General features: G+C 42.8%; 1 protein-coding gene across 14 annotated transcripts in view; it reads right to left on the bottom strand.

Moving 5' to 3' along the window:
• The window catches only part of BTRC (beta-transducin repeat containing E3 ubiquitin protein ligase), a 176,472-nt gene that overhangs the window by 144,505 nt on the left and 15,618 nt on the right, over nt 1-16,349 (bottom strand). For 6 of the 14 annotated variants that reach the window (XM_073354542.2, XM_073354546.2, XM_073354547.2 and 3 more), the window contains one exon: nt 926-994. The exons of 6 other annotated variants lie outside the window; for them this stretch is intronic. In XM_073354542.2, coding sequence (XP_073210643.1) covers nt 926-994 — 69 coding nt within the window. Of the gene's footprint in view, nt 1-925; nt 995-7,682; nt 8,526-16,349 lie in introns of all 14 variants that reach the window. 2 more of the 14 variants (XM_073354543.2, XM_073354554.2) reach the window with 1 other exon arrangement.

The following is a 16,349-nucleotide window of genomic DNA, read 5'->3' as shown; positions in this document are numbered from 1 at the left end:
TTTTTATTTTCTCCCATCCACCACAAGTGACTTGTCTCTTTGTCTGTTTCTATTGGGCTCACAGTACCACAGATTCTTTCAACACCACCCTCAATCATTTTCACAACTCTAGTTGCCACGACAACAGGATGCAGCTTATCTGTGCTGTTTTCATTTTTCCAGTTTTCGTTGCCATAACAACGCAATCATTCTGGCTTCCTACAAAAACAGCAACTTTAACTCCGTCTTCTCAAGGACACTGGATTCTCCCATGAAAATACATGGGCAAGGATTAGCTTTATACACACAATTTTAAAATTAGAAGATTCTTTTGAAGGGAATTTTACACTCATCGAAGTGAGAGGCTGACAGCAACCGCTAGAGCCCAGCTGCCGAGACATCAAAAGCTTTGCCTTTAATAATAGCTCAAGTAATATAGCATTAGGCCTTCTGAGCAGGGACTCCCAATAGTGTCAGATTGTGTCAAACTACAGGATTGTTATGTGATGTGAGCAAATGTCCACACTTGTTTCACCCAATCAAATCTGAATTAGGCTCTAGATGTTGTGAGTCTCAGGTGTATTAACCCACTGGCCTTCACATTATTACCACCACCATACACCCTTACATTTGAAGACTCATTTTAATTCTGTAATTTGAGCTGTTGCTGCAGATTTCTTTTCAGACTCCAATCCATTCCCCCTTATGGCAATTCTGTTTTGAACTTTCCTTCATAAGAAGTATAAATGCCTAAGATTTGTGAAGAAAAGGTGATGCATGCATAACATGCACATATACAAAACCCACAAATATATGACTATGCAAGATATTAGCTTACACAGCACTGTAACTTAATAAGGTCTTTACATGTACTTTACTACGGAGACAAGCACAAGTGTCTGGCACAATCCCTCACAAGAGATGAGAAACAGGAATACAATCCAACCTGCTTTAGCCATGCTTGGTATCCAGAAGATGTAAATTGGAATCCATCTTTGGGCATATGTATTCGGGGCTAGGAGAGAATAAACATAAGAGAGACCTCCTTTTACATTTGGACCTGGCTAACCTAACCTAATTTCTGGATGATCTTAAGCAATGTAAATGTTTTTAGCCACACATGCAGTTTCAGTCCCCAGATAAGCTCCTGCTAAAAATCACTATTCTAGCCTCAGCTTCCCTGAGGGCTTGATACTTTTCCTCATTAGCAAAGAAAACCAACATTTTCCACTATTTTACATTACGGCCTTGTGCATACTGGCACTCCTCTTAAAATCCCCCCCAAATTACTACAACCGCAGCTCTAATGGCAGGCGCACTAGTATAGACCAGCTGGTGGCACGTTTCCCACTGGGCAGTGGTAAAATGCCAGCAGCTAATCTACACTAGTGCTTCCACCATTGCTACCCCCCTAGTGGAGCTGCTCCAGCCATAGCACAATGGTGAGACATTTCAAAAACACCAGTGTAGAGACAGCCTCAGCCTGGCTGGCGGTGGTGATGGTAAATATTAGCACCAAACAAGTTACATTTATATGTTAAAGACGACCACAGTCCCTCTCCACCACATTTTATACACAACTATTGTTTCCTCCCCTGTCGAGTCTAGGAAAACACAAGTCATTAGGTTGGTCCCAATATACTACAGGTGGACATGGCAATTTTTTGGTATTTTTGCCAGCTATAAACAGTCTGCCATCACATTATTTTGCAACCCAAAGGAACCGTTACATCTAATGGACTCAACAGTGCCCCCCAATGTGGGAGATGTAAAGAAATTGACAAAACTGTATCTTACATAAATTGTTTCTGCCTTGAGTGTAGAATATTATATACACAGAATGGGTGAAGCAGAAAATGAAGTCACAGTGGACCAATAAACCTTTAACGAAATGGGGAGGAGGTGGTTATCCCTGTTTTTGTTTCAGACCCTAGGGAGTAGGACATACTCAGCTCCAGTTCTACCGCTGAACAGAAGCCTGAACATTAGCAGTTCAAAAGAGATTTATTAATACTAAGTTCCTTTTGCTCACCTCTGGTGGAAATTAAACACCTTTCAAAAGCAGTAGAGAGACTAACCCCAGTGTCCTGGCCAACAATCCCTGTCAAGCACAAGTTTTAATAACCGAAACTGTGCTGGTGAGCTATTGCCAAGCATAGATCGCTGGCAAACGTGGCAGCTGAGTCTCTGCATTAGCAATATTTAATGCACTAATTGGATAGCAGAAACACAACATGATTTAGTGCAGCGTCTCTTATCCTTTCCAGACAATTGTACCCCTTTCAGGAGTGTGATTTGTCTTACGCACGCCAAGTTTCTCCTTACTTAAAAACAACTTGCTTACAAAATCAGACATAAAAATACAAAAGTGTCACAGCACACGATTACTGACAAATTGCTGACTTTCTCGTTTTTACCCAAATCAATTGGAATATAAATATTGTACTTACATTTCAATGTATAGTATATAGAGCAGTATAAACAAATCATTGTCTGTCTGAATTTTAGTTGTATTGACTTCGCTAGTGCTTTTTATGTAGCCTGTTGTAAAAGTAGGCAAATATCCAGATGAGTTGATGTCCCCCCAGGAAGACCTCTGCGTACTCCCAGGGGTACGCATACCCCTGCTTGAGAACTCCCTGCTTTAATGGACTGAGTGCATGGCTTGGAGCAGGGTGCTCCTGAGTCCTAACTCTAGCTCTGCCACCAGCTTGGCAGGTGGTTTGCTCGTCTCTGTAAAACAAAGATAATACCGATTTAACCCATCTCACAGGGCTGTTACATTTAGCTGATGTTTCTATACACGTAGCTATTGACCTATTCAATGTAAGTGCTAAGTATCAAGACGAAAGCACTGTACAGCAGGGGTTCTCAAGCTTTTTCTTTCTGAGGCCCCCCCTGCATACTATAAAACCTCCACGGCCCACCTGTGTCACAACAACTGATTTTTTTGCATATAAAAGCCAGGGCCGGTGTTAGGGGGGTAGCAAATAAGGCAACTGCCTGGGGCCCCATGCCACAGGGAGCCCCATGCAGCTAAGCTACTCAGGAGTCAGCTTCAGCCCCAGGTGGTGGGGCTCAGGGCCTCAGGCTTCAGCCCCATGCAGTGGGACCTCAGCTTTCTGCCCTGTGCCCCAGTGAGTCTGATGCTGGCCCTGCTTGACGGACTCCCTGACACCTGCTCGCGGCCCCCCGGGGGACCCAGACCCCTGGTTGAACCACTGCTGTACAGGACCACATTTTGTTTTATATAAGTACTGTAGTCACTTTTTCCTTTAAAGAATCAAAAAAATCTCATAATTAAACCAAAATAATGATCTTATGACTAAAGGCATGGCTACATCGGGGGGGCGGGGGGGGAGGGAGGCATAGCTCAATGGTTTGAGCATTGACCTGCTAAACCCAGGGTTAAGAGTTCAATCCTTGAGGGGGCCATTTAGGGATCTGGGGCAAAAATTGGGGATTGGTCCTGTTTTGAGCAGGGGGTTGGACTAGATGACCTCCTGAGGTCCCTTCCAACCCTGATATTCTATGATACACTGGAAACTTCAAAGTGCTGTCGTGGGAAAGCTCCTGCGGCAGCGATTTGAAGTGCGAGTGTGGTCGCGCACGAGCGCTGGGAGAGAGGTCTCCCAGCGCTCCGGATAATCCACCTCTGCGAGGGAATTAGCTCAGAGCGCTCGGAACCGGTCTACACTAGCATTTCAAGGCGCTCAGACTTGCTGCGCTCAGCAGGATGATTTTTCAAACCCCTGAGCCAGCAAGTTAGGGCGCTATAGAATGTAAGTGCAGACAAGCCCTAAGGCACAGTGCTGGGAGTCAGGCCTGGATACCAGTCCAGATTTACCACTACCAGTGAGAACGTGGGCAAATGGCTTCACTTCTCTCTATACTTCAGTCACCTCATCTGTAGAAGGGGGATAATACTAATCTACCACTTAGGAGTGGCATGCTGCTTCATGTTTATAAAGCACATCAGGATGGGACAATTGAAATAACCAATATAAATTTATTATTTAAACTACTTGGATTAAAAAAAAACCTCGGGCTAAGACTCTCTTTGTAAAAACTAATTTGAAAATTCACACTATTGAAACTTTTGATTAAAATATATAAATGAACTAAATTAAAAATGCTGTTCTCAAAATGCTGCTACTGGTAGAGTGTCTTATTGGAATTTTATAAAACTTATAAGCAAAAAAAAAAAAATAAACCCCTGAAAATTAAAGGCCTAATCCTGCAAACACGGAGGCCTGGTTGGGTCTACACTACATACCTACAGCGGTATAACGACATTGCTCAGGCATGTAAAAAATCCACTGACCTAACCCCGCGCCTTGTAGACAGCACAATGTCAGCGGGACAGCTTCTCCCAGTCACACAGGTACCGCCTCTCACGGAGGCGAATTAACTACACCGACAGGAGAAGCTCTCCCGGAGACACAGGAGAATCTTCTCCAAAGCGCTGCAGCTGTGCCACTGTACATGAAGACAAGCCCTTACTCAGGCATTTAACTTTATTTACATGAGCAGTCTTACTGAGTTCAGTGGGACTACTCATGCTTAACTACGCATGCACACAAGTGTCTGCAGCACCAAGCTAAAATTTTATTTTTGTTAACATCTCTTAGTAGCATAAAATCTTTATTTTGAGGTGACAAAGTCACGTCAGGTGTTAATAGAAAGTTATTTAGACTTCCAGAGGATTAACAAAGTTACTGTAAACTTTTTTATGGACACAGGCTAAATTTACAAAAATAGGAACCTAAACTTCAGTTCCTAGCCCATATTTGGCAGAAGAGCATCTAAGTGACTTAGGCCTAGCGTACACAGCTTTTGTAAGAGTGTAACTCATTTGGCAGGGTGTGATCTTCTACCAGAGTAGTTATACTGGTAAAACCCCTATTGTGGATAGTTTTATCAAGGTGCCTCATACCAATATGGCTTATTCCTCTACCTTATATGGGAATAAGCTATGCCAGTAAAAGACACCTTTATAGTGGTATAACTGCATCCACACTAGGGGCTCTGTACCACTTCAACTAAACTGGTGCAACTCGTGTTCCTAAGGGCTTGTCTACACTCAAGTCCTGTTAACTTCGAAGTCCAAACTCTGGTGGAAGAGTATAGTTAGGTCAAAGCATTTCAGCTCTGACTTGTGGAAATTTAATATATTTGGGAGGGGGTGTTGGGTGCTAAAATAAAGGATGGGCTATTTGTTTATCTATTTTGTGTTTGAGTTGTCACAATACAGATGAGAATGAGGCCCCAAACTTAGCATTTTCAGCATAAATGAGCAGTTTAAGTAGAGAGGCCTGGAAAACAGCAATTCTGAAAGACCTATGAGCGATAACAGAACTACAGCTCCAAATGACTCAAGTGGGAGCTGTGCGGTTAGCACTTCTGGAAAAAAGCAGCTTATTTAGTTGCTTAAGTATGGGCTGAGGCCTTGTCTACAAGACACAGCTGCACCACTCACTAAAATCACCTTTTAAACCAATCATCACTCAAACCTTTCAGATGTATTATTTTTCAATAACGTTGCAATTCTATCAGAAAAGCAATCAATTCGCTTGGCAAGATCTATTTTTTTTTTTTACAAATATATACTACTTATTTCTCATGGTTTCATTATTCTCCACTAAATGAGTTATCTTAATATTTGCTCCATTATTGTACATGTGACAGAAGATAGTCTTACCGGGGTGGTACCTGCCAAAATAATTTCTCTCTCTTCCTTTGATGACTGGTGCTACTTTTTCTTTTCCTCTAATCTTACAGTACTTTAAAAAACAGCTGCCGGTGGCACAGAAACTGCTAACTCCATTAATGGCAGTGTCACAAACCTGTTATCTGCCCTGTATCAGTACCTTACCTGTAACGCCTTCCTTGCTTTGAAAGCGGCTTATCATTATCACCAAAGACTGATTTTTAAAAGGAGTTCACACTATCTCAGCCTTTTTCTGAGTCAAATTTAATCTCCACTTGTATTTATTAGTAGGCCCTCGTTCTCTCTAGCACTTCTTCCTGCCCCAACCCCCAGCTATATTAAAACTCTTGTTATTCGCCATAACCCAATGGACCAGAATAACTCATTTTGTTTTTTGCTGCCCTTGTCTTTTCCCTACAAGCATTAGCTGACTGTATTCTTCTTTAGTTACCTCGTCCTCTTTTCCAGGTTTAACCTAATAGATTTAACAGTCCCTTGTGAGGTCTGGAATGGCTGACTTCTCAGAATGAGTCAAGACTTTAAAATCATATGGAAGCCGCTTCTTTACCCTCCAAAAGGCTGGTTTTTAGAGGACATTAAACTATGGGCCCGAGTTCCTATTTTCTAAGCCTACCACAACCCCCGAAGGCTTACAATATTTGAGTCACAGCTGGAGCTGTGGTTACGACACAGTTTAAATATCCACCACTTCACAGTGCAATTTGTTTTAAAAATCAAATCAGACACCGTGTCATAAACAAGTGCTAATTAAGTACCCAGCAGGTACAGTGATCCTTGTGCAAGAAGGGTTCTTAAATATCTGCACCTCCACTTCGATTAAAAAAAAAAGGATAACTATACCACAGTGGGATCATTATAAAATGAAATGGTACATGAATGGTACATGAAAGACAAAATCTGATTGTTGCCACACCTGTATATCTTATCACATGAGAAGCAGGGGAAGTGCATTGAAAAAAAAGAACGTCCTTGTATCAGCATGGAATCTATATGTGCTAATTATTTAACACCGCAGAATGAGTTACTGGGTTTGATTAAATAATATTTTAAAAGCATGTAACAGAAAGAGGAGACAGCAGCCTCTATAGCATCTTCACTCCATGCAATTCAAATCAAGAAGGCTGGAAATTGAACCCACATCTCCTTCATGACACTACAGAACAAATGCTGGGTTGGTTATACTTTTAATTCCTTTTAAATAGTATCTTAAGTATTTCTGTGCAGTAATTTGTTGTACCATCTCATCTGGTGAACAGGAAAACTGACTTTCTGAAAATTTCCTCAGAATTTCAAGGTCCACATATCCCTTAACCAACAGACTCTCAGTCTGCATGGCAGAATTAGACCGATCCATCACTGATCGGAAAGGGCATGCCCAAGTGCACTGAAGAGCCCTCCAGCTGAGACCACTTCCATAGCACAGAACGATAAGCCCTGTGGACTGGGATTTAATGAGTTTATATATACTACAGTAATAAGGTGAACTCCTACTGTAAAGCATAACATTACGACCCCATTTGAATGACCCAAACAGGTCGTCTTATTGTAGTGGCCAAAGAAATACTCCAAACGAGAGAGTTGGATCTGTGGATCTTGTAACTCAGAGAGAGGATTATTTTACAGAATCATAGAAACATAGGGCTGGAAGAACCTTGAGAGGTCCTCTAGTCCAGCCCTCTGTGCTGAGGCAGGACCACTCTTGGTCCAACTTCCAATGATGGGGATTCCACAACCTCTCTTGCAAGACTAATCTAGAGCTTAACTGCCCTTACAGTTGGAAAGTTTTTCCTGATATCTAATTTAAATCTTCCTTGCTGCAGATTAAGCCCATTACTGCTTGGACTACCTTCAGCGCTTTTTACCACTTGTCTCTGGATGGAGCTCTTATCAACAGGTCATTAAGGAATGGACAGAGGTAAATCTCTTCCAACATAAGAGCAGCTACCAAGACAACTAATACCTTCATAAATACCTCGGGTGCTGTGGTGTGGCCAGGTGGTAATGAACTATATTGGAAGTGTTGGACTCCAACGGTGAAAAATGGATACGTTTGCAGTGAGACAGATGAATGGGGATGTGGAGGTTTGCATCTTTCCAAATCTATTGATTTCATCTAAACAGACTGTCACTGTTATGGACTAACATTTCCATTTTGAATCTGGACTTTTTCAAGAACCTATTGAGGTGTTTCAGGTCAAGCACTGCCCTGCTGATCCCTGATTTCTTCTTGACCAGGCACAGAATGGAGTACAAGGTTGGTCCATTTTCTGGGCTGCAACTCATTCTGTTGCTCTAATCTGCAGGAAATGAAGGTTTGCTGGCTGCATTTCCCCACTCTTGAGGGTTCCTGGGAATGGGAGGAGGGGAGTTAAGTATATCCAATGCATAACCTCTTAGGACAAATTCCAGAACCCACTTGCCAGAGATGATCTGAGGCTTAATATCCACAAACTGAAATAGACCATGCACTATGTGCTACTCCATCCCAGTTTGCTTTGACTGAGAATCATGAGTTTTGGTAGGAAGGACCAGATGGTCTTGTGGATGTATCATTCTTGGATTGGCCAACTCCGGTTCTAGATCACTTTCTCCAAAATAGCTGGGATTCTCTCATCTGCTAAGCTTGATGGTTTGGAAGCCTCAAAAGGATTACTTGAATTCTATATAGGATTTATATTCCCTGGGATACAAAGGCAGCCTTCGTGTTTCTCCTGAGTGTGGTGCCCAAACTCCTGTTTTTGGGGTCCTTAGATCCTAATTCTCAATCAGCAGGTGTTGCAGTTTCCTTGAGTAGGTATGTCAGGGTGGCACCAATCTTAGAAACAGAAACAAAATCTGATTTAAACATTGTAAAACTGACAGTTCTTAGCCACCTTGCTTAGTCTCGCAGGTTTCTCGGGCGATCCCTATTCTTCCTCAATCACATCTATCAGGGCCAGAAGGTTTGGTTCTGGATCCTGAGAGAATACTTTTGAGTTTTGTCACTGCTTTTCTGAGCTGGTTCCTCTTCTTCATCTTTCACAGACTTTTCTCAAGGGGTAGAGCTAAACTGGAAACTGCCCTGGATTCGAAGAAGTCTAACTGGAAACGTTTTTCCTGCTTTTCCTCCTCCTGCGGTTCCTGTTCCAAATCTAAAAAAGTTATCCCTCCTCCTAGGAGAACGCTAAGGACTCCTGGGCCTGCAAGATCTGGATTTGTGCTTCATTCTCTTAGACCTGTCCCTCTCTGGAGAATCAGCATCAGAAAGCTGTGAAACAGATGCAGATAATGGATTCCTTTGCCTGCACCTGCCACAAATTTGCAGAGATCCGCATCCAGGATCTCCACAAGTAGAGTGATTCCATGAACACACATACCTGCTTTCCCCTTCTTCTTGCCTTTCTCCCTGCTGCGCTCACAGGAGTGAGTGGTGATAGGGGGCATATCTAGTGTCTCAGGGGTAAAGAGAAACCAGACCCTTAAATTTGCAATGAGAGGGAAGACCAGAAACAGTTACAGAAAGCAAATTTATAGCCAATCTTTTTTTAAATGATGGTTCTTTGCTCTGCAGCAGGCAGTCTGGTAGACCATCCTGAAGCTATGGCAGCAGAACAAAAAACTGGCAAGCTCTTCAGTGTAGCTGGCCACATCCCCCTGTATCAGTGACTGAGAGATTGTTAACCAGTGGGCTCTCAGATCTGTGGGTCTTGTGGAAGAAAGAATAAAGGAATTTGTAATACATGTTTTAGAAGTACTGTCATTGTTTCAGTATCCCCATTTAGTGAATGGGACTGATGTGTCTCAGTGTGTGTGGAGGGGGAGGCGGTGATATTTTAATGATGTAACACTACTTCCTAGAAGAATGACAAGTTTCATGAGGCAGATTAGGACTAAGAATATTCAGATCCCATTCGAAACAGACAGTTTCAAACCATTTTAAAAATTAATTTAAGGATAAAATGTGTTACCTTAACAGGTTGTTAGCGAATTGTAAAATTAACCCAAACATGGTTAGAAGCAGACGACTGGATGTTAGGAGATCTGGATTCTCCACTCTTCTCCATTATCAATTTACTTTGTGACTTTAAGAAAATTACTTCACCTTTCTGAGACCCAGTTTCCCCTTCTGCAAATCACAGATAATATATACCCACTCCTGTAAAGTGCTTTGAGAGCCTCAAAGACGCACTATAAAGTACTGTTGTTTAAGATACAGAACATATCTTAACACGAACTCTGAAAAGGTCTGATTTTCAGTGGTTTCTATGGGGTCCAGAATTTTCTCAGTCCTAATCTGCCACAGGAGGCTGTCAAGATAACGACTTCATGTTTGACTGTTATTAATTATATTTTAAACACTTAATATTTAGATGAAGCACTTAGAAACTCTATAGTTTTCCTTTAACTCTTCTGTTTCCCTAGACACACAAATACTACATTCAGCAAGTCTGTATGAGCACCTAAAATTCTGTATAAATAAGTGACCTGGCTGAGCAGCCTCTGAAAAAACTATTGTAGAGAAAAAGGTCGGGTTGGGGAAATACTAGGAGGGTTGCAGCCAGACTGGTTGAATACAGCTATCCACATACACCTTACACGTAAAATTCCACCATCACACACAGGCATAGATTATGGCAGCCATTACAAGTGAATAAGGAAATTGCAATAGCTGGTTCCAGCTTTTTTTTTTTTTTCCCCCTCCCCTTTCCCCTTCTCATTTGGGATTAAATTTTTAAGACTACCAAATCAAGCTGCTGAACACTTTGCTGGCCTTCCAAATGGATATTTTACTGCAAATACAGATGTGCTGTACACACACACACACATTTTTAACGAACCAATTAATATAGTCAACAATGCCACTTGTCAGATGAAAAGAAAGTGGAATTCCTCCACCACTCACATCACTGTAACCAAAGTTTCATCATTTCCAAGTTAACTATAAATGGGCTCCACTGTGATCAGAAATAGGTATTTTTTCAATAAAAAGCATGATGACATAAACCAAACTGCTAACATGGGAACATCTTGGAATAAGAGCTTGCTGTTGGGACCCATCCAACTGCCAACAGATATTTGCAACCTGAAGTGTTTTCTGATCACCTTTTCAAACTCTTTGATAATGTGGACCACATCTTAATAGAAATATCAGCTCACACCTCTCTTGCCATTCACAATTACTGAAATCAAGTAACATCCCTGTGACAGCTGTTTACATGGAAAAGGAATAATAAGACAGTTGAGTAGGGTATTTTTATTTTCTTTTAATGTGAAATAGCATCTGGAAACAAGGAGTCAGCACTATGCAACCAGCCAGCTCTTTGAGGCTCACTAATAAGTCCGCCACAGACCACAGTTAAGTTGTTTTATTCAGTGAGAACTACTGAACTAGGCAACCCAAGAGTGGTTTACATTATCTGCATGGTCTCACTGGGATATACACAGAGATACTACACAACACTCACTCCTTTTATTCTTCCTAGAAACCTTCCTTACCCGCTTCTGTATCCCATGCCAGTCTGACCCTATGTTGTGACCTTGTCACTCAATTTATCCCCACTCTTATATATAACACCCTGGCCTAACCAAAGCTTTGTGGTTAGAATGCTTTGATTTACCTTACTAAAGAGAACTATAATTTAGCACCAAATACTCATGAGGAATTATAGCTCTGCTGACTGGCAAATCATTTGCCAAGGCAGATTAGTTTATCTGCATAAAACAAATATCCACCTGCACATTCTAGCACTAATCAGGGCGTGAAATTAAACTTTTTATTCAGTGGGAAATAACTGCTGCAAGGCGGTGATTTAATATGGGAGGCAAATATTAAGGTCAGTCTATTCTCTCTGATGTTTATAGTATATATAATAAGGGGGAAGGCATGGAGCACCAAATTCTGCTTTTAAGTCTGTGAAACAAAATACTTCAGCGATGCAATAACAAATATTCCATTTGCTTTTATAATTGCATACATTTAATGGAGCAAAGTGGCTAAAATGAAAAATTAAAAGAAGTGTAGGGGTGAGTTAGTGAAGTACCTAAAGCCTATACCATAGAAAAAACTGCAGCCAAAAGCAGACAGTGTGAGTAGAAGAAAGGAAATCAAGGTTTATATTCACATATATACTGATTCCAGAAAACCCACAAACTGAAGGGAAAAAGTGATTACGGTGTAGTTAACTTAAACCACTAAGTAGTCATTTAAAATGCAAAAAAACCCTGCAACCCTGTATTTAACAACCAGCTTCTATTATACTTATCACAGAATCATACAAATGTAGGGCTGGAAGGGACCTGGAGAGATCATCTAGTCCAGCTTCCTGGGCTGATGCAGGACCAAGTAACTCCAGACCATCTCTGATCGGTGTTTGCTTAGCCTGTTCTTAAAAACATCCAATGATGAGGATTCTCCCCTGCAAGCCTATACCAGAATGTAACTACCCTTTCTGTTAGGCCCAGCAGGATATCAGTGTTTATTTTAGGCATTTTTAAAAGATTGTTATCAATGTAATTTTTGCAGTTGCACAAAATTATGGGTTTTAAGATTATTTTCTATTTTTAAGTAAATGTTCACAGTTGCACTAAATTAGGGGGGGCGGGGGAGGGAGTCAGACAATTATTTAAATGACAGACATTGAGATTCAAAACCTTAAAACCTGCTAACCATTCAAACACAAACTGTCAGCATCGCTTTGAAATACACCACGAACATACCCTTAAATCAAACCCTAAAACTCTCTCAGGCACCGTTTTTCTTACTGCCTACCTGTAAACTTCCATTACTGATGGAAGTATTTCCTTCCACCTTTTGCGTGCGTACGGGGGGGGATGGACGTTTATTGACATTTACCAATAATCTAATCCTTCGAAACCTATTGATAATTACAACAATTTTCCTAATATCTAACCTAAATCTCCCTTACTGCAGATTAACCTAAATCTCCCTTACTTCTTGACCTACGTTTAGTGGACTCAGAGAACAACTGATCACAGTCCTCTTTATAACAGCCCTTACCAGATTTGAAGACAGTTATCAAGTCGCCCCCCCCCCCCCAGTCTTATTTCTCAAATTAAACATGCCCAGTTTTTCTTTAACCTTTTGTCATAGGTCAGGTTTTCTTAACCTTTCATCATTTTTTGACTGTCTCCAATTTGTCCACATCTTTCCAAAAGTGGGGCACCCAGAATTGGACACATTACCCCAGGTCAGACCCCACCAGTTCTGAGGAGAGCAAGACAATTACCTTCCATGTCTTACATACGATACTCCTGTTAATACACCCCAGAATGATATTAGACTTTTTTGCAATCGCATCACACTGCTGACTCATATTTAAGGCTATGTTTTAGTTATGGTTATTTTTAGTAACAGTCGTGGACAGGTCACGGGCAGTAAACAAAAATTCACGGCCCGTGACCTGTCCATGACTTGTACTATATGGCCCTGACTAAAACTTGGGCCAGGGAGGCTGCGGGTGCTCTGGGGTGGGGGTGGGTGGGCCGGCCATCTGGGGGCTCCACAGGTGCTGGGGGTCATGGCCCGGGATGCCTGATGAGGGACAGCAGGGTGGGGGAAGGCGGGCAGTGGTGTGTGGCCCGGGAATCCTGCTGGTGCTGGAAGGGGGAGGCTTGGCAGGGCTGGCAGGCTTCCTACCCGGCTCCTCGTGTCCCTGCAGCTCCTCGGGAAAAGGCAGGCCATGGGGGGCTCCATGCGCTGCCCCCACCAAGAGCTCCAGCTCTGCAGCTCCCATTGGCTGGGAACCGCAGCCCACACCCCAACCCCCTTCCCTACCTCTGAGCCCCCTCCCACAGCAGCAGCCAATGCGGCTGGCCCAGGGGCTGCCTGATTCTTGTTGAATTCAGATCAATTCTCCAATTTGTCAAGGTCATTTTGAATTCTAATACTGTTCTCCAAAGCGCTTGCAACACCTCCCCGCTTGGTGTCACCCGCAAATGTGCAAGTCATGATCCAAGTCATTAAAAATACTGACTAGTGGGGTCCCAGAGGGGTCAGTCCTGAATCTGGTACTAGATACACCCTCCCAGTTTGACAGCAAACAATTGATAGCTACTCCGAGTACAGTCTTTCAACCACTTTCATAGATTCTAAGGCCAGAAGGGACACTGATTATCTGCTCTGACTGCCTGTCTAACACAGGCCACAGAATTCCCCCAAAATAATTCTTAGAGCAGATCAGTTAGAAAAACCCCCAATCTTGATTTAAAAATTGTTAGTGATGGAGAATTCACCATGGCCCTTCGTAAATTGTTCCAATGGTTAATTACGCTGTTTTAAATGTATGCCTTATTTCTAGTCTATATTTGTCTAGCTTCCAGCCATTGGATCATATTAGACATTTCTCTGCTAGACTGAAGAGCCCATTGTTAAATATTTGTTCCCTGAAGGTATGTCTACAATGCAATAAGCACTCGGGCTCAGACTCAGGCTCAAGCCTAACCCCCCTTACACCTACAGATGAACCATGCTAACCCTCAGCTTGGACCTGCGACCCTGCGTGAGTAGAGGGTCTGAGCCAGAGTCAAGCTGGGACCCAAGGTCAAGCCCTGTTGCTTTGCAATGTTGGTGCAACACCACTAGACTTGTGTCCTGGGAGTCTGCCAGAAGTAGCGAACTTCCTTAGTCCTCTCTATCCCAACAAGAAAAGGAGGACTTGTGGTACCTTAGAGACTAACCAATTTGAGCATAAGCTTTCGTGAGCTACAGCTCACTTCATCGGATGCATACTGTGGAAAATACAGAAGATGTTTTTATACACAGAGACCATGAAAAAATGGGTGTTTACCACTACAAAAGGTTTTCTCTCCCCCCACCCCACTCTCCTGCTGGTAATAGCTTATCTAAAGTGATCACTCTCCTTACAATGTGTATGATAATCAAGGTAGGCCATTTCCAGCACAAATCTGATCTGTGTGTATAAAAACATCTTTTGTATTTTCCACAGTATGCATTCGATGAAGTGAGCTGTAGCTCACGAAAGCTCATGCTCAAATAAATTGGTTAGTCTCTAAGGTGCCACAAGTACTCCTTTTCTTTTTGCGAATACAGACTAACACTGCTGTTACTCTGAAATCTATCCCAACAGTCTCCAATTGATTCAGCTGAAAACAGAAGCTACCCACCTCTGATGTACAGCTGCAGCTCAGTGAGTCAGCATTAACCCTTCTATTTGTCTTCTGATCACTGAGTTGCAAACACCCCTCAGAGATCCTTTTGTGTTTGCAATGGAAACCGAACAGAACAAGCCTTCTGCAAAGCGTGCTGCTTCACGGTCACGGGAGCACAGCCAGATTTTGGTGAATCTCTGGTGCGAGGCCAGTAAAACTGTGGACTTTAGTGAAGTGCCAGGAATGACTATGCATACCAGCAAATAGCTAAAAAGCTGGCAGCTCTGTAAATTCTCCAGACTGGTGACTAGTGCAGGGAGTGGATTAAGTTGCTTAAGACGGGTACGGGCAGACCAGGGACTAGAACAGTACCTGACAGCTTGCCAACCACATGCCCGTTTTATGAGGGGTTTGACCTGGTGCTGGGAACTGTGCCCAGCACAGAGCCAACCATAGTGCATGACAACCTGGTCAGCCAGGCTGGTGCCCTGCTGTTCCCTGAATCCAGGCTGGTAAATGAGAGTCAGCAAGAGGCTCCGAGTGAGGAGCATGAAATGACTGTTTCTGAAACCAGTCCCAGATCAGGCTGTGGGACAGGATCAACAGGAACAGCTGTTTGATGGCTCTTCCCCACCGCAACCACCAAGGACCACCCCGTGGCCGAGCAAACCCAGAGGAGACAGAAGCCGCCCCTGAGCCCAGTAAGTTTGACTCCAATTGAAAAGTTTATTACTACAGTAATGGAAAGGATTTCAGCTCTAAGAACTAATGCAAAAGTTATGAAACGCCCTGGCTACCAGTGTGTATCTGCAAATGGCAGATTGTAACATAGCACCTTGGTGTCTCCTCTCCCTGACCCATGTTGAGCTCAAACCAGCAACCAGGAATTCCAAACAGTAAAGCAGTGGTTCTCGCCCCCTTTTTTTTTTTAATTTGTGGACCCCTTTGGAAACCTGTTGTCTGTGTACAGTGCACCCTCACTGTAACATCCTTCATAATAACAAACCTTTAGATATAATGGACCTGGTCCCTGGATCCCACCTCCAGTCCCGAGACTGGAGGAACTGTCAGCCCCCGCCGCAGGTGCAGCAGGTCTCTTTTGCTATGATGAACCCCTGGCTATAACAAACAAATGGCTTGGATCCCATTGAGGGGAAAGTAAATCTCTCTTACAGATTGTATCTCCTAGGGTGGTTGTGAGACCTAATGGCTGTTGGTTCCATTGCTGGGAGATGCCTGAATGAGACAGAGAGGAAAAGGAAGGTCTCAGATTAGTTCTGAGATTAGATTAACGAACCAAGGGGTTCGTTATAGAGAGGGCGCGTACTGCATATAACTGAATTCTGTTCAGTCAGTTTTCAGGCTAAGGCTATGTCTACACTACCACTTATGTCATAGAATCACAGAAGATCAGGGTTGGATAAATTGGAGAGAGTCCAGCGAAGGGCAACAAAAATGATTAGGGGACTGGAACACATGAGTTATGAGGAGAGGCTGAGGGAGCTGGGATTGTTTAGCCTGCAGAAGAGAA

Source organism: Lepidochelys kempii, chromosome 7 (assembly GCF_965140285.1).
Source record: "Lepidochelys kempii isolate rLepKem1 chromosome 7, rLepKem1.hap1, whole genome shotgun sequence".
Classification (NCBI taxonomy): domain Eukaryota; kingdom Metazoa; phylum Chordata; order Testudines; family Cheloniidae; genus Lepidochelys; species Lepidochelys kempii.
Note: the sequence above shows the minus strand (reverse complement) of the source record. Positions and strands in the feature narration are given on the sequence as shown.